The sequence below is a fragment of the Carcharodon carcharias genome, chromosome 13 (genome assembly GCF_017639515.1).
Source record: "Carcharodon carcharias isolate sCarCar2 chromosome 13, sCarCar2.pri, whole genome shotgun sequence".
Lineage (NCBI taxonomy): Eukaryota > Metazoa > Chordata > Chondrichthyes > Lamniformes > Lamnidae > Carcharodon > Carcharodon carcharias.
In genome coordinates this window covers 2,238,246-2,257,645 of record NC_054479.1, presented here as the reverse complement: position 1 = coordinate 2,257,645, position 19,400 = coordinate 2,238,246, and the positions used below count along the sequence as shown (strand labels likewise).

The 19,400-nt window shown below is 41.6% G+C and overlaps 1 protein-coding gene across 6 annotated transcripts in view; it reads right to left on the bottom strand.

Annotated features, from left to right (window-relative positions):
* The window catches only part of sbno1 (strawberry notch homolog 1 (Drosophila)), a 148,518-nt gene that overhangs the window by 26,573 nt on the left and 102,545 nt on the right, over nucleotides 1-19,400 (bottom strand). For all 6 annotated transcript variants that reach the window (XM_041202788.1, XM_041202785.1, XM_041202786.1 and 3 more), the window contains 7 exons: nucleotides 17,802-17,876; nucleotides 17,566-17,712; nucleotides 17,392-17,486; nucleotides 16,155-16,247; nucleotides 10,109-10,246; nucleotides 9,701-9,777; nucleotides 7,720-7,913 (listed from right to left, as the gene is read on the bottom strand). In XM_041202788.1, the coding sequence (XP_041058722.1) occupies nucleotides 7,720-7,913; nucleotides 9,701-9,777; nucleotides 10,109-10,246; nucleotides 16,155-16,247; nucleotides 17,392-17,486; nucleotides 17,566-17,712; nucleotides 17,802-17,876 (819 nt within the window). The remainder of the gene's footprint in view (nucleotides 1-7,719; nucleotides 7,914-9,700; nucleotides 9,778-10,108; nucleotides 10,247-16,154; nucleotides 16,248-17,391; nucleotides 17,487-17,565; nucleotides 17,713-17,801; nucleotides 17,877-19,400) is intronic.

Here is a 19,400-nt window from a genome sequence, read left to right as displayed (position 1 = left end):
CTTAATATCACTGTTGATGACCCCTTCCATTGCTTTAATGATGATGGAGAGTACACTGGGGCAGTAAATGGCCAGGGCCAATAATTAGCTCATGGGATAAAGGGGTCAGTAGCAACGTGGATACAAAATTGGTCAATGGATATTTTTCAGGCTGGAGGAAGGTTTGTAGTGGAGTTCCCCAGGGGTCGGTATTGGGACCTTTGCTTTTCCTGATATATATTAATGATCTGGATCTTGGTGTTCAGGGGACAACTTCAAAGTTTGCAGATGATATGAAACTTGGAAGCATTGTAAACTGTGGGAAGGACAGTATAGAACTTCAAAAGGGTACAGACAAGTTGGTGGAGTGGGCAGATAGGTGGCAGATGAAGTTCAATGCGGAGAAGTGTGGGGTAATCCACTTTAGTAGGAAGAACATGGAGAGACAAAAAATAAGGAGCACAGTTCTTAAAGGGGTGCAGGAGCAGAGGGACCTAGGTGTACATTAATAATTGAAGGTGGCAGAACATATGGAGAGAGCAGTTAATAAAGCATACAGTTCCTGCGCTTTATTAATAGGTTCATACCAGAGCAGGGAGATTATGCTGAGCCCATATAAGACACTAATTCAACCTCGGCTGGAGTATTGTGTACAATTCTAGGTGCCACTCTATAGGAAGGATGAGAACACATTGGAGAGAGTGCAGAAGCGGATTACAAGAATGGTTCCAGGGATGAGAAACTTCAGTTATGAAGATCAATCCAAAAGGTTGGGACTGTTCTCCTTGGAGAGGATAAGGCTGAGGAGATTGGATAGAGGTATTCAAAGTAATGAGGGGGCTGGATAGAGTAGATAGAGAAAAACTGTTTCCGCTTGTAAAAGGATCAAGAACAAGGAGGCACAGATTTGAAGTGATTTGCAAAAGAAGCAAATGTGATGTGAGAAAAAGCTTTTTCACACAGCGAGTGGTTCGAATTTGGAATGCACTGCCTGGAAGTGTGGTGCCGACAGGTTCAATCGAGGCATTCAAGAGGCACTGGACGATTATGTGAATAAAATCAATGTGCAAGGGTATGGGGAAAAGGCAGGGGAATGGCACTAAGATATAATGCTCATTCGGAGAGCCGGTGCAGACACGATTGGCAGAATGGTCTCCTTCTGCGCCATAACATTCTGTGATGTGGCACCTTATCAAATGCTTTCTGGAAATCCAAATACAGTACATTCACTGGTTCCCCTTTCTCCACAGTATATGTCACTTTCTCAAAGAACTCCAATAAATTGGTTGAACAAAATTTCCCTTTCACAAAACTATGTTGACTCTGCCTGATTAACCTGAGTTTTTCCAAGTGCCCTGCTATTATATCCTTAAAAGCTTCTACCATTTTCCCTATGACAGATATTAAGCTAACTAGCCTGTAGTTTCCGACTTTGTCTCCCTCCCCTTTTGAATAATTTTTCTCCCCTGTTGGAATGTATCTATTCTGTGTATTCTGAAATATTCCTTTAAATGTCTGCCACTGCATCGCTATTGACCTATCTCTTAATCTAATATGCCAGTTCACTTTAGCTAGCTCTGTTTTCATGCACTCATAATTGCCCTTATTTAAGTTTAAAATACTAGTCTTGGACTCACTCTTCTCTCCCTCAAACTAAATGTAAGATTGAATCATATTATGATCACTGTTACTTAGGGACGCCTTCACTGAGGTCACTTCTCGGTTGCACAATACCAGATCCAATATTGTCTACTCTCGCGTTGGTCCCAGAATGTGCTGTTCAAAGAAACTACCCCAAATACATTCCATGAACTCATCTAAGCTACATTTACCCATCTGATTTTTCCAGTCTGTATGTAGATTAAAATCCCCCACGATCACCACTGTACCTTTCTGAATATTACCCATTATTTCTTCCTTCATACTCCATCCTACCGTGTGGGTACTGTTAAAGGGCCTGTCCACCACTCTAAGTGACTTCTTGCCTTTATCATTTCTCATCTCTACCCAACCCGTTTCTACATCCTGGTTTCTTGAACTTAGGTCATCCCACTCTTTTATGCTAATGCCATCATTAATTAAACGAGCCACCTTTTCCTAAGCTTCCTGTCCTTCCTAAATGTCATGTACCCTTCAATAGTCAGGTCCCAATCGATGTCATCCTGCAACCATGTCTCTGTAATGGCTATCAGATCTATTTGCGCTATCAATTCACCTGTTTTGTTTCAAACACTACATGCATTCAGATACAAAGCCTTTAATTTTGTCCTTGTATTATTTTTGTAACCCCGAGCCTTATCTGATTTACTCTTAGATTTGTACTCTGACCCTTCCTGTCACAGTCTGTTTACCATTTCCCATATTAGTAATCTTTCTCCTTTGCCTTGTCTCTGCTCTTTGATTTACCACATCTTGCCAAATTTGATCCCTTGCCCTCACTATTTAGTTTAACTCTACTTCCCCAGTTACGCGGCTCACTAGAGCACTGGTGCCAGCACAGTTCAGGTGTAGACTGTCCCAACAGTACAGCTCCCACTTTTGCCAATATTGGTGCCAGTGCCCCACAAACTGGAATCCACTTCTACCACACCAACATTTGAGCCAAGCATTCAATTCTCCAATCTTATTTGTCCTATGCTAACTTGAACGAGGCTCAGGTAACTATCCAGAGATTACCACCTTTGGGGTTCTGCTTCTGAAATTGGTGCCTAGCTCCTCATATTGACTATACAGAACCTCTTTCCTTGGCGTGCCTATGCCATTGGCACCTACATGGACCACGATGACTAGATTCCCCCATCCCCAACCGACTTCAGGTTCCTCTCCAGCCTGGGCAGAATCCTGAACACTAGCACTAGGCAGGCAACACAGCCTTCTGGACTCTCATTCTTTGCTGCAGATAACAGCATTTCCCCTCACTATATCGTGCCCTACTACCACTACATTCGTTTTTGCTCCCATTTGAACAGCTTCCCGTATAATGGTGCCATGGTGAATTAGCTCATCCACCCTGCACCAACCACCCTCATCCAAACAAGCTGAAAGAACCTCAAAGCTGTCGGACAATTGCAAAGGTTACATTCCTGCCCTCTGGATCCCCTTACTGGCAGGGGATCACATCCTCCTGTCCCATGACCAGTGACCAAATCAGAAGGCCCAATGCTAAGGATTGTGACCGTCTCCTGGTACAAAATGTCCATGTAACTTTCCCCCTCCCTGATGCATCTCAGTCTCCAGGTCAACAACCCCAAGGAAAAACTCCTTGAGCTGCAAACACTTGCTGCAGAAATGTTAGCCATGGATCACAATGGCATCCAGGAGCACCCACATGCTGCAACCATGACATCTCCTGTCCTGCCATCCTTAATGTATCTTAATTAATTACTTAAGTATTGTGTACAGTTTTGGTCTCCTTATTCAAGGAGGGTATACTTGCCAGAGGGAGTGAAACAGAGGTTCAGCAAGCTAATTCCTGGGATGGCAGGACTGTCTTAAGAGGGGAGGTAGAGGAGAATGGGCCTGTATTCTCTAGAGTTATGAGGAATGAAAGGTGATCTCATTGAAACTTACAAAATTCTGATAGGGCTTGACAGGGTAAATGTAGATAAGATGTTTTCCCTTGCTGGGGGAAGTGGGTAAGGAACCAGGGGAATAAGGGACAGGTCATTTCAAACTGAGATGAGGCGGAACTTCTTCAGTCAGAGGCTGGTGAATCTTTGGAATTCTCTAGCCCAGACAGTTGTGCAAGATCAAGCACTGAGCATGTTCAAGACAGAAATTGACAGATTTCTGGATACGATTGACATCAAGGGACATAGAAATAGTGAAGAAAAATAGCGTAGAGGTAGGCAGTCAGCCATGATCTGTTTGAGTGGCAGAGGAGGCTAGACAGTCTGTATGGCCTCCTCTGCTCCTATTTCCCATGGACCAAAATGCAGTACAAAAGCAAGCAAGTTATGTTAAACCTGCACTGATAAACCTGTACAATGGTTCAGCCTTAACTAGACTATTGCATTCAGTTCTGACTGCAACACTTTAGGAAAGATGTGGCGCCATCAGCGAGAGTGTAGAAAAGATTTATGTGAACAGTTTCCAGGTTAGGGAACATCAGTTGCTTTGATAGATTGGAGAAGTTGGGGCTATCTTGTTTGGCAACGAGAAGGTTGAGAGGAGAGAGGTATTCAAAATCAAGAGGGATCTGGAAAGAGTAGATAGGGAGAAACTGTTCCCACTGGGGGAAGGATCGAGAGCAAGTGAGCACAGGTTTAAGGCAACTGGCAAAAGCAACAATGGTCAGGAAGATATAACAATGTTATCGGAATTTATTGTAAAAAGTGGTGTCTGGGTCAGGGGTGTGTGTGTGTGTGTGTGTGTGTGTGTGTGTGTGTGTGTGTGTGTGTGTGTGTGTGTGTGTGTGTGTGTGTGTTTTTGTGTGAGACTTAATTGGATTAAAGGCAGCTGGTCTGAAAGCTTTGATGTGTTAGAAGATAAACTGGGTTTGAAATGTTAAGTAGGTAAACATGGGGGAAGTTTAGAATGCAAGGTGAAAACAAATATTTGCATTTTTAAATAAACCAGACTAGATTGTTTTCAAAGGAGAGGTGAAATGTGTCACCTAGCCAGGTGAAGTTAGGAAACAGTATGTTTATTTTTCTCAAAGATTACTGGTAAAATTGGTACTATGATAAATTTTTATAATTAGCGAGGTCAAGTCCAAAGACATAGTGAAACAATGGGAAATTGCATTCAAAGGAAAAAAAACGTATAAAGGAGAGAAGGCTGTGTGTAAAGTCAGGCATTCTAAGATCTAACAAGTGTGAAACATCAGCACGTAAACCTCAAGCTGTTGTTTACTAAGAACTCAAGGAAACTCACTTTGGATTAGATTGTTCAGGGTATCATGTTTCTTTGAGATAAAAACAAAAAACTGCGGATGCTAGAAATACAAAACAAAAACTGAATTACCTGGAAAAACTCAGCAAGTCTGGCAGCATCGGCGGAGAAGAAAAGAGTTGATGTTTCGAGTCCTCATTGCCCTTCGACAGAACTAGGCGAATCCCAGGAAGGGGTGAAATATAAGCTGGTTTAAGGTGGTGGTGGTGGTGGGGGGGGGGGGGGTTTCACCCAACCCCACCCCCCCACCACCTTAAACCAGCTTATATTTCACCCCTTCCTGGGATTCGACTAATTCTGTCGAAGGGTCATGAGGACTCGAAACGTCAACTCTTTTCTTCTCTGCCGATGCTGCCAGACCTGCTGAGTTTTTCCAGGTAATTCTGTTTTTGTATCATGTTTTTTTGCCTGGGTCTTTTAAATCTGTCTTACTGTTGTCTTAACGGAAGTATAACTGGGAGTTAGATTAATTAGGGGATTTAGAAGTTATCATAATAGTAATTTGTAGATATATGTATTCAAAATCGTTTTTTCCATTAATAAAAGTTTAATTCAGTTTTGTAAGAAACCTAGAAGTCTTATTACTTCTGAATTCAAGGCATCCATCTCAAAATTTATACAAATTGCAAAACAAGTTGTTGGAGTTGTTTCAAGCAGCTCAGCATTTACCAATGGCTATGCCATAAGTGACATGAAGATAAACCTTCATACAGCAAGTGGTTAGGATCTGGAATGCACTACCCAAGCGTTGGGGAGACAGATTCCATGGAAGCATTCAAGAGGGAACTTAATTATAATCTGAACTGGATAAACGTGCAGTGTTACAGGGAGAAGGCAGGCGAGTGACATTAGGTGAAGTGCTCCTTCGGAGAGCCAGCACAAACATGACAGGCCGAATAGCCTCCTGCAGTGCTGTAACCATTGAGATCATCTGATTCTATGCATCTAAATCCGATCTCTCTCTCCATTTTCTGTTCCTTTCACTCCACTTCAACTTTGCTAACAATATGTGATACTTTATCAAGCACCTTTTAGAAGTCCATAAGCACATCAACCACATTATCCTCATTAACCCTCTGCTGATTCAAAGAACTTGATCAAATTAGTCAAACAGTTTGCCTTTAACTAATTGGTGCTGCCTTTTATTTATTAACTGATACTTTTCCAAATCCTGGATTAATGCCTCAAAAAGACAATCCACCACGACTTTGGGCTGACTGGTCCACAGTTGCGGGGTTTATGTCTCCTCCTTTTTGAACCATGGTGTAACATTTTGGAGCCTCCAGTCCTCTGACATCACTCCTGTAAGGATATGATTATAGCTCGAGCCTCTGCATCTCCACTCAATTTTCCTCAGCAACCTAAAATGCATCCCATCCAGAACAGGTGACTTTTCAACTTTGAGTACTGCGACCTTTTTGGTACATCATCTATTTCTTTCTTATAGAGCATCCTTATGACCTCATTCTTTGTGACATCAGCATCAGCCTCTTCATTAGTAATAGGGAGGAAAAGTACAAAGCCATGCTCTATGCCTCCACAAGCCAATTTCCTTTTTGGTCCCTAATCAACATCAACATGCCTTGGACAACCAGTTTAGTATTTATATCTTTTTAAAAGACTGTTAGTCACTAATCTATTCTCACACACTTGTCACTTATTTCATTTTATAGTTCTCATGCATTCAGCTTGGTTCTGTACTGTATTATGAGCCTGGCATTTGGAATACTACACAATTCTAATGCTGCAGGATATCTACATTGTGCTACATCAGCTGGCTATAGCTTGTGTTTCCTATATTACATAAATACTTTCTCCACTGGAATTCTGCGCACAACTAGCGTGTGCAAACATTTACATTTCAGGTTTTTAAAATGGTGACAATTCTAGAACAAGTAAACCACCAAGGCAAAAAAAAGGAAGAAAGCACAATACTGCTTCGAAAAGTGACAAATATCCCAGTGCTATTTTCTGGGGCATGACGCAACCTACCTAGGAAACACTACACTACACAAGGTCAAATAACAAAGGCACAATATAGAAAGGGACTCATTGGAAGAATGGCCATCCTGACTTGGAAAAAACCACCATTCCTTCATAATCACTGGGTCAAAAACCTGAAATTCCTTCCCTAATAGCACTGTGTGTACCTACATTGGTTCGAGGTAGCTGCTCACCACCAAATTCGGAAGGACAAATAGGGGTGGGCAACACATGTTCGCCACTTCAGTAAAGCTCACATCTCATGAGCAAACATCAAGTTGTACCAGTCTCCATGAACAGGGAGCAAGGAACATTCAAATTGGAATGAGTGCTGTGATAAATTGTTCACTGTGCAATGTTATTACATCACAATATCAAACAATGACATTGTGAATACTATAAGGATGGAATTATCGATGTATAAATTGCACGATGGATCATAGGAGTGCAGTTTTACAAATCAAAGGGGGCAACACTTTCCTGGCAGACTCAAAGAAAACTGGTTTCCTTAACTGTCGATTTTATCTTCATCTGATCATTAGCTTTGGGACCCAGCAGTCAAAGAAAATAAACACAGGTTAACACGTGGAAGGTGATCCGCCAAGGATTGAAGACCACCCACACAAATCAAAAATCTAGAATAAAACTTGCAATGGGAACATAGATAAAATAGAAAAGGCTCTTATTTCACAAACCCAAGTTCTCTTAAAGACCCCAACAAGCACAAATGTGATATTCACCACAACGATTAGCTAAAAGCAATTGCTTCAATGCATTTTTGACAGGTTACAATCCAGCCCCACTATTAAACAAATTGCTGCGTTTCCACTTTCATTATAATACTAATCCATTGCTCGCACTCACCTACAATCCTTTGCCCATCTTCTGTTTTTAATCGCACAATCTGCATTTTTACATTTGTCCCACTCACAGAGGCCAAGACTCCTTCTACTTTTGTCCAGACACTAAGAACTGAACCACAGAGGACGTGATAAGTGCGGCACCGCAGCCCAACTTCGCAAACCATTCCAAGGCTTACTTTTTTGCAGTTTCCACGCCTATTAAAGATAAAAAAAATTACATAAGTCATTCCACTCTGCTAAAAATATTAGCCACTGATGCCTTATGACTTAAATACACTGGGATTTGTCCAGTATTACATGCATTTGTCTTGCATCTGGAAGAATGAGGGAGACATCTTTTCACTTATTCCAGATAAATTTAATCACAACTTCTTTCCACTTGGTTTTTTTGCAGGTTGGGGGGAATTATTAACTACTTTCTTCCACAATCAACGTGAGCAAATTGAAAACCAACTTCTAAGCCATGAATGCCTAATTCAGGCTACTGACTGCATTGCAGATTGAGATGGTTGCCTTCTTAATTTTCTCTCCTGACAATGAAATGTCAAACATGAGCCTGCTAGTGCCCATGTATCAACAGATTTCTAAAGCAACACATCACTGTCTCCTGCCTCCTCACAACTAATTCCAAATTTTATATTCCCTATTATCACATGCTTTCTCCTGTTGTTTGGGGCAAATTCTACAGTACTGACAAGCCCATCTTCCAGGTAAGCTAATGCCACTAAAAAGAAAACTTAGATTCTGTCACTCTAAAAGAGCTACAGTTCCATCTGTACAACTTTTATTCTGACTAGTAAACAATCAAGATTAACAGAACAAATGTAACAGCAAATGTGACCCCACTATTTAAGAGAGGGGGGAAGACAGAAAACAGCGAACTACAGACCTGTTAGACTGACAGCAGTAGCAGGAAAAATGCTAGAATCTATTATAAAGGATGTGATAGTTGGGCACTTAGAAAATAATGGTAGGATTGAGCAGAGTCAACATGGATTTTTGAAAGGGAAATCATGTTTGATAAACCTGTTGGAATTCTTTTGAGGATGTAACTAGCAGAATAGATAAGGGAGAACCAGTAGATGTGGTGTTTTTGAATATTCAGAAGGCTTTCAATCAGGTACCACACAGGAGGTTGGTAAGCAAAATGAACGCACATGGGTTTGGGGTAATATAGTGGCAAGAATTGAAAATTGGTTAACTGACAGAAAACAGTAAGAATAAATAGGTCATTCTCAGGTTGGCAGTATTTGAAAAGTGGGGTACCACAAGAATCAGTGGTTGGGACCCAGTTATTCATAATCTATATCAATGATTTGGATATTGGGAACAATTGTAATATTTTCAAGTTTGCTGATGGCAAAGCAAGGTGGGAAAGTCATTTGCGAGGAGGATGCAAAGAGGTTTCAAATGGATTTGGATAGGCTAATGAGTGGGCAAGAATATGGCAGATGGAACATAATGTGAATAAGTGTGAACTTATCCAGTTTGGCAGAATCTTTCCTAAATGGTGAAAGACTGGGAAGTATTGATATCCAAAAGGGACCTGGGTTTCTTTGTTTATAACTCACTGAAAGCTAACATGCAGATGCAGCAAACAATTAGGAAGGCAAACGGTCGCAAGAGGCTTTGAGTACAGGAGTGAAGGGTCTTGCTGCAATTGTGTCGAGCCTTGGTCAGACTGCACCTGAAGTACTGTGTACAGTTTTGGTCTCCTTATCTAAAGATGTGCCGCCATCAGGGGAGTGTAATTTCAAGGTGGGGTTTTGGTTAGGACATTTTTACTGCTCTGATGGGCATAAATCTGACTGAAAGGATTCAAATATGGCAATGTAAGAAAGTTGAGCACGGATTTTGGAGGTGAGTTACATGCCTGAGGAGTTAAAGTAGGAGAGGGAAGTTAGAGATGCACAGTAGTTCAGAAAGATAGAGGAATTGAAGGATTGCAGCATTGACAATTAAAGATAAATGACCATACTAACCAATATGCATGAGTACAAGTGTCTGCAGATGACTTGTACTGTTCCAACCAATGTGACTCTGCTTCCCCAGAGGTTACCTGTGAGGACAGATACAAAAAGGTTAGAAGTTAAACCAGAAACACTTCTCAATCAAAAACTGAACCTCCTCAGCCTCTGTTTTAGTCAGTTACAGAATTATTACTATAGCAGCAGATCTGTTCCTATTTGTCAATACATTTGACTTCAAGAGTTAAAAATAAAAACACTACCAATGCAGCAGTGTTTCACCTATGCTAGGCCTGTAATGAGGAACCAAGGTATTTCAGGATATAGAAATGCAATCGCCAAAATTTCATGTTATAAAATAAGCATGGCCACTTCTAGCACAACACACATTTAATTAGCTAATTTTAGTCCACATTCCTTCACCTTTTTGTATTTCTTCTTTAGGTCAATATAATTTTCTAGTTTGAGCTGCTTGCCAGTGTTTGGTCTGTACATCATGAACAGTCTCTTCTTGCTGTTAACTTCCTTGACCAGAATTGCCGTCTTTTTATTATTCCTTATCTGGAAGGAAAAGGATGAACATGCTGTTATTTACTGAAGATAGACTGTGTATTTTATGTTATATCATTATAGCCCAATTTGTGATAAACTTACAAAATCAATAAATTAAATTCCTAGAGATGGCCTTTTAAACATATTTGTTAATTTGGATTTCAAGATGGGACTTCTGCAGTTCGTTCCACCCCTAGGAGCCAAAAGAATTAACATAATGAAGAAAATGGGAGAGGAATAAAAGATGCACTGTTTAATAGATATTGTCACCCTTGATGGGCCACTCACTTTCCATATCTGTAAGTGTAAATACAGAAAATATTCAAAAAGGCAACCATTTTTCAGTGGTCTTTACATAAAATTCTGTATTCATCGCACTAAGGCGAGCACTACTTTTTCAAAAGCAAATAAACTATTTTATCCAACGGTCAAGCCATTAAGATTCAGGGAATCTGAACTTCGTCAAAGTCACAATCAGCAATGGACTGCCACTTCGTGCCCAGTTTCTTACCCGAATTCTTTTCCCAGCTTGTCTTGCCCAACCTTCCGACTCAAGCTGGGTGAGATCCAGGCAGTGCAGCACATCCCTGGGCCCAGTGTTGAAGTGCAATAGAGAGTCTAAGTGAAGGAGGCCATGCACCATTTTTCTTTTTAAATGGCACTAGCTGCCATAAACCAGGTAAATTCAAAGGTCCTTGACAGGCCAAGGGAGATGATGTGTTTAAGCTAAGTGGGCAGCATTTTTTTTGGGGTGGGGTTGGGGGGGGGTGGAAAGAGTGGGTTTTAGGAGGTCTGGTCAGGCTTGGAGGTGTAGGAGTCCTGTGAAGTTAGGGAGAATTCTATGGAAGGGGTAGTCAGGGGACCAGGGGACCAGGGATGTGGGAGCATCCAATAGTTACCCGGAAGGTATAAGTGGTCTTAATCCTAACTTTTTCTGGGTAACCATTGGTGTGACAGAACTATCTGAAATTTGTGATTTGAATCGCATTTTCAGATGGTTCCCAGTGCAAGGCAATTGCCCAGAGGAAGTTTGCACTTCTGGGTAATTGCTGTGCAAACCTTGTCTATGAACTACCAAAGGGCATTCCCCAGCACATCTTTGTAGGAATTTTGGAAAATTAAAACCAATGCATCTACTGTCTCAGCAGCCACTTTTAAGACCTGAGTATTGCTGAAAAAAAGACATTTCAAAGCTTTTCATCTTGCACACTTCAGGACACTTTGCAAGAGTACCAGTATAGGATGAAGACAACAATTTATACTGTATGTGAAGGGAGTTTCAGCTAAACAAATTAAGTGACAGCCATTCACTGACTCATTCCCCAGGGCAATGCCTTGGCCAGAGTCAAGCTGCCTGGTTTAAATTTCAAACAATGCTTGGCAGTTAACTGTTTATCATCTGTCAATGCACTGATGCATTCTCCACGGCAACACCTCAACCAAAGCCCACTTGCCAACCAATCAGCACACTCTTCTCTCACAGTATAAACTACTGTCTTCCCCCTTTATTGGCTAACTTCCTCAGTTAACCACTGGGTGGTGAGTTGCTAAATTCACCTTCTGACAGGTTGGCTCTGTTTCTTTCTCATTGGTGCTCTGTTAGGTGCTAGTTGGTGCTAAAATGTGCTGCTCTTAGAAACTGCTCCAAAAACAGACTGCGAACTTATCATCCAGGCTACCTTTGCCAATCTGATTTGTCCAATCTATATGTAGATTAAAATCACCCATGATTATCACAGCACCTTTCTCACAAGTGCCCATTATTTCTTCCTGTATACCCAAACCTACAACGTGCTTACTGTTAGGGGGCCCATATACCACTCCCACAAGTGACTTCTTACCTTTACAATTTCTCATCTCTATCCAAACCGATTCTACTCCTTGACCTCAAGAACTAACGTCATCTCTCTCTATTGTATCAATGCTATAATTAATTAACAGAGCTATCCCTTCACCTTTTCCTAGCTTCCTGTCTGTCATGTGTCCTTGAATATTCTAGTCCCAGTCTTTGTCATCCTGCAGCCATGTCTCTGTAATGACTAGCAGAGCATACATATTTATTTCAATTTGCACTGTCAATTCATCGGTCTTGTTATGAATGTCACATGCATTCACATTCAGAGCCACTCTGTCCAGATGATGAATTTAGCAACTCACCAGCACCCCATCATAAATTTATTCCAACATCCAATTTTTCAGCTCACCTTTAACAAGTAACAAGAACTGATCTTGATTACAAAGTGCTAGGTTAAAGAAACTTTGATGCCATTTTAAGTTCTGAAACAGATGCTGTATCATGACCTGATGGCATTCAGCTTTCAGCAGTTTCGCAAAATTCTAAGTTTTTAAAAATCTGGAACAAACATTCGTGGAACCACTTAATTTCCTAATTCTGTGCCTTTTAAAAATGCAGTGTTGACCCTTCTCAGGTGCACTGGACACGGAACAGGATGTAAAGCCTGTAATGTTTCATCTCCAGTATATTTCACCCAACCCCTTCCCAAATTTATTTTCAGATTGATATTTTTACTAAAATAAATTTAAATATCAGGAATACAATGGCCCATGGTACAGGGCATACTGCCCATCAGCATTCACACCAACAAACAATAACCACCCTCGCTCCAGTTGCATTTTGTACCAGGCACTTTATATAAACCCCCAAAAAAATGTTTTCATAATCAAGCACTGGCGAATTAAACTCTGAATCCATGACTCAAAAGAAATTCTGAAGGGAGTCTACATGAATAAAAACTGGTACTTTCTGGACCCACGCACTCCTGACAAAACCAGTGATGCTAGAATTAGTTAAGTGCAATTCATGTCAATACATGGGTAACGATGATCTCTTGGAACTTGCTTCCCCATTGAGCATTAACAGGAGTTTGGTGATGGAGAATTCATCACCCATCAGTGAGCATGGATGACATTCCTATTCCCACTCTTTCAATTCTAGGTAAAAGGCCTGACTCATACCAACGCACCTCAAGATCTATTAAAACAGTGTGCTGACATTTAAGAATAATGCTCAAGTGGTCAGTGTGCACACAGAAGCTCATCAACTCTGTAGACTCCAAGCCATGGATTTCAATTTCAGTTCCTGCTTTGAGTTGTCTGAGCTCAATGACCAAGATTCAATATTCTGTTACAGATGCAGCATTCCACAACAGGACAAAACTTAGAAAAAAACTCAGTTGCAGTCCATGTTATATTGGCAAGTATGCAACTGGATCCTGTCCCACTGAAGGAGGTAATTGGCAAAGCAGCAAGTACTGTTAAAATGTGCAATTTTGTTGTCCTTACTGGCTTGGTTAACCAAAATCCTTTTGTCTGAAAGTAAGCAAACTTTTCCAAATATTCTTCCTGTCAGTAGCTTTCATTAGTGCCAAGTACAAAACAGTCAGAATTTCAGGAATCAGTAGTTAAACTGGAAAATTAACTAGCTCCAGAGCGACCGGCTTTTCCACAATTGCACTAGGTTTGTGTATTTTCTGAAGAACAGTGCTGAATCAAGAAAGCTCAGACTAAACAAAAAAGGTAATACTCAGTGGGCATTAAAACTAAGATTAAATACTTCAACCAAATGAATACTATGAATATTTAACAATGTTACTCAAATTCTGCTTTAAGATGTTTAAAAAAAAATCAGAATTGCAAAGAATTCTTACATTGTAGTAAAAGTATTCAAGGTTCAAACTCAGCCTCCTCCACCCAAACCTGTTACTTTTCTCCCTGCCTTGACAAGCCTCCTCAACCTTAATGCTCAATTGTGCTGTCAATCAACTCTCCCAATTCTCTTACTACCATTCAGTCTGTTCTCTATGTGAAATGTGATTTGGGATGTTTTATGTGCAAGGCAAATATCTGATTTCTTTGGGAACAAAAGAAAATCTCCTTCCTGTTCCATTTTGTCCACCCAATCTTTCACTGACCATCTACAAAGCTGCAAAAGAAATGCTAAAATACACAGCAGTTAAGTCACTGAATGGATGATTTTACATTCCGGCTGCAGCCCTCTTTTATACTCTGAAGGATATAATTCAAACCAGCTTATTTTTTTCTCCCTGCAGCTGTGGTTCCTTTTATTATTCATTTGAGGGACATGAGCTTCGCTGACTAGGCCACTATTTATTGCCCATCCCTAATTACCCTTAAGAAGGTGGTGGTGAGCTGCAGTCTATGTGGTTTTGGTACACTCACAATGCTGTTAGGGAGTGTGTTCCAGGATTTTGACCCGGCGACAATGATGTCATGATGGTGAGAAGCTTGGAGGGGAACTTCCAGGTGGTAGTGTTCCCATCTATCTGCTGCCCTTGTCCTTCTAGATGGTAGTGGTCATGGGTTTGGAAGATGCTGTCTAAAGAGCTTTGATGAGTTTCTGCAGTGCATCTTGTAAGTGGTACACACTGCTGCAACTGTGCGTTGGTGGTGGGGGGAGTGAATGTTTGTGGAAGGGGTGCCAATCAAGTGGGCTTTGTGCTGGATGGTGTCCAGCTTCTTGAGTGTTGTTGGAGTTGCACTCATTCAATCAAGTGGGGAGTATTCCATCACATTCCTGACATATGCCTTGTAGATTGTGGATAAGCTTTGGGGAGTCAGGAGGTGAGTTACTCGCCGCAGGATTCCTAGCCACAGTATTTATATAGCTAGTCCAGTTCAGTTTCTGGTCAATGGTAACCTCCAGGATGTTGATAGTGGGGGATTGCGATAGTCATACCATATAACATCAATGGGTGATGGTTAGATTCTCTCTTGTTGGAGATGGTCATTGCCTGACACTTGCGTGGCGTGAATGTTACTTGCTACTTGTCAGCCCAGGCCTGGATATTGTCCAGGTCTTGCTGCATTTGGACATAGACTGCTTCAGTATCTGAGTCGTGCGATGGTGAACATTGCGCAATCATTGGCGAACATCCCCACTTATGATCTTATGATGGAAGGAAGGTCATTGATGAAGCAGCTGGTTGGGCCGAGGACACCCTGAGGAACTCCTGAAGTGGTGTCCTGGAGCTGCGGTGACTGACCTCCAACAAGCACAAACATCTTCCTTTGTGCTAGGTATTACTCCAACCAACGAGAGTTTTCCTCCTGATTCCCATTGGCTCCAGTTTTGCTAGAGCTCCTTGATGCCACACTCCGTCAAATGCGGCCTTGATGTCGAGGACAGCCATTCCCACCTCACCTCCAGTGTTCAGCTCTTTTGTCCATGTTTGAACAGAAGCTGTAATGAGGTCAGTTACTGAGTGGTCCTGGCAGAACCCAAACTGGGCATCAGTGAGCAGGTTATTGTTAAGCAAGTGCTGCTTGATAGCACTGATGATGGCCCCTTCCATTACCTTACTGATGATCGAGAGTAGACTGATGGGGCGGTAATTGGTCGGGTTGGATTTGCCCTGTTTTTGGTGTACAGGATATACCTGGGCAATTTTCCACATTGCTGGTTAGATGCCAGTGTTGTAGCTGTACTGCAACAGCTTGGTTAGGAATGCAGCAAGTTCTGGAGCACAAGTCTTCAGTACTATTGCATTAACCTGATTATTAGCCAGCACCTGAAGTACCTTTTAATTTCCGCAATGTATTCTTCAGTTGTTAGACTGTATAAACAAAACTGTAGATCTCATATTGCTAGAACCTAGATTCTCCATCAACCCAAAGGCTTAAACATATTACAGAATTGCAAACCATACAGAGTTTACACTAACCACTTGGTTATTGTCAGGTGTCCTTTGTTCTACTGTTGTGGCTTCTATACACAATCTCAGGGGGCTGGGAACACAGGCAGGCAGAGTAAACTGAACTATTACACAAGGATAACTACCACTCTACATCAATGGTATTCAAAGAATTACATTTTATTAATGTATCCTTGGTAACATCCACCAGAGCATTCGCTCATTGCATTTCTCTCCTTATTTACCTGCATTGACAAATAGAAGCCATCATCTGTTCCCATTTGTTCTGCCCAAATCTTTGTAGCTTCTTCCCAGGACATCCCTCGTTCAACACTTATCTACAAAAATAAATTTTGTATTAAAACACCCACTTATAATCCGAAAAGCAAAATGTTAACTGTATAACTTGATTTACCATAAATCCTATTTAGACATTTGAACCTTTAATTCGTTTTGAGATATTTGGTTTTTTTTGTGACTGTGTGCTTAGGCTATGTTACTGTTTGGGAATGAACACTTTCCCATTTGGAGCAACCAGTAAATAGCTATGAAGATCTGGTAAGTTTTGAGTTCAATCCCTGGTTTGTGCTGGTCTCCAGCAGTTTTGTTATTTTTTCCATGGAATCTGGGCATCACTGGCTGGACCAATATTTGTTGCCTATCCCTAGTTGCCCTTGAGAAGGTGGTGGTGAGCTGCCTTCTTGAACTGCTGCAGTGCATGTGGTGTAGGTACACCCACAGTGCTGTTAGCAAGGGAGTTCCAGGATTTTAACCCAACGATAGAAAAGGAACAGCAATATAGTTTCAAGTCAGGATAGTGTGGGGCTTGGAGAGGAACTTGCAGGTGGTGTTCCCATGCATCTGCTGTCCTTGTCCTTCCAGAAGCTAGTGGTCATGGGTTTGGAAGGTGCTAAGGAGTCATGGTGAGTTCCTGTAGCGATCTTGTAGATGGTACACACTGCTACCACTGTGCGTTAGTGGTGGAGGGAGTGAATGTTTGTGGGTGGGATGCCAATCAAGCGGGCTGCTTTGTCCTGGATGGTGTCAAGCTTCTCGAGTGTTGTTGTTGTACTCATCCGGCAAGTGGAGACTTTTCCATCACAATCCAGACTTGTGTCTTGCAGTTGGTGGACAGGCTGTGGGGAGTCAGGAGGCGAGTTACTCGCCACAGAATTCCCAGCCTCCGATCTGCTTTTGCCTCTGGTCAATGGTAACCTCCGCAACCGGAGGAGTAACAACTGACTCAGTAATACAGAAGTGAGAGCATGAGTTAGTTGAGGTTTTGATCCTCATGCACACCCAATGACAGCATGCACTTGGGCCTCAGGTGAAGGCTGGACCTAGCTCCACTGATGCTCTGGCACAACAATGAAGGCCTGTTGAACTGTACTTCAGGTGAGGACAACATCTCTGGGGTAGAGGGAAGGAAAGCAACAGAAGATGCAAAATACAAATCACCATACCAAATGATCAGACACTTACAGTATAAATTTCAACATGTCCTGATACAGAATACCCTGGAGTTAAGAATTTCTTGGCTTCTAGTTTCTTCACCTTCTCGTCCCCAGAACCCAGATCTGTCCAAAAACAAAAGCAGATCAGCAACTGCTATGTAATCAACTTCTCATTAGAGCTGGTAGAAAACCATGGACTTACCTAAAATTCCCATATCGTATCTTCCATTCTTCTTAGCATTCTGAATTACGGCACTTAAAGTGTCCGAAAAATACTGGAATAGAGCGTTCTGCTGGTGTACCTCCATACCAAGGATTCGATTCAGAAATTTGCCAATATTATTATAATCTGAAATTGATTCCTTATATGGTTAGATAAGGGAACCTGAGTTACAAAACTACCATTAATAATGAGTCCAAGGTTAAATGCATTTTTACCTTTATCCAGTGTGAGCAGTCCTGAACGGTCTTCAACATTTATCAAACCCACACCAATTAATCCCTGTCGAACATCTAGGGACACAAACCCAAAATGCCACTTTGCATGAAATGTACTTGATAAGAAATGGCAACAATGAAAAGCATTGTGAAAGTTAGTTACAAAGCTGTCCCAAATGCCATACCAGTAAAGTCACTCACTATACCAAGGGTGAGCTCCATACCAGGTTGTTTCAATTGGTAATGCTCTTGACCCAAGTCAGAAAGTGGAGTTCAAGCCCCACGACAGGATTTAATTATCATCTACAGCAAAGCTTCCGTGAATGGAGGCCACCATTTTGCAATCATTTCAGACCACAAACCACTGTTAGGATTGTTTGAGGACAAAGGCTATACCACCCATAGCTTTAGCAAGTATACAACAATTGGCTTTAATTCTGGCAGCATATGAATACTTTCATACGTAAGCCTGGCAATCGAATCACAAACACTGATGCCCCTAGTCATTTACCTTTACAAGAAAATGATGAGCAGGTCCCAGTTCCACAGGAACTTGCTTTAATGTTAAATTTCTTAGATTCCTCACCGGTAAGTGCTCGACTGGACAAGTTGGGACCCTGTCCTATCTCAAATATGAGATCAAATGCTACATGGTTGGCAACAGGAGCCTGTATCTGACAAAATGAAACTGTACTTCAACAGGAAACAAGAAATAACCAGCCAGGATGGCATCTTATTGTAGGGAGCATGAGTGATAGTTCCTCCAAAGAGAAGGGAACCACTTTTAATTGAACTACATGGTGCCCATGCAGGAATTTCCCGAATGTAGACCATAACATGCAGCTATCTATAGCAGCCTGGGAGGGATGGTGAAATAAAGTTTCGTAATGCACTGTGCAATGTCAGCAACAGCAAAAGTTGCCAGTAACAGCTCCATTACACCCATCATGGGAGTGGTCAGGTAGACCTTGGGTGCAGTTACACATTGCTCCCAGAAAAGGTCCAATGTTTCTGCTCATTGTCGATGCCCATTCAAAATGGTTGGGCATATTGAGGTGAAGTCACCAACATCGGGCACTATAATTGAAAAACTACGGCAGAGCTTTGCCATTCAAGGACTATCAGAAGTAGTCATTTTCAATAACGGCACTGCATTTTATGAGTGCTGAGTCTCAATGGTTTATCAGTCTCAATGGTATCACTCATCTAAAAACTGCACCGTACCACCCTTCCTCAAATGGATTGGCTGAAAGGGCAGTTCAAACATTCAAAGCTGGCATGAAAAAGCTAACTGGCAATTCCTTGGCAACCAAGCTAGCGCACTTTCTTTTTCATTACAGGACTACCCCTCATACAACAACAGGTGTCAATAACAGCAGTTATTGTTGAAACACCATCTCAGGGAGAGATTGAGCTTAATAATGCTGAATTTAGAGGGGAAGGTGGAAAGGAGTCAGGGAAGCCAAGAAACTAGACACGACTGGCATAGTTGAGAGGAAATTTACCGTGGGAGAGCCAGTATACATGAAGCACTTCATGGAAAGACCAAACTGGTTACCGGGTGAAAAAAGTGCAGTGACTGGATCTCTACCTTACCAC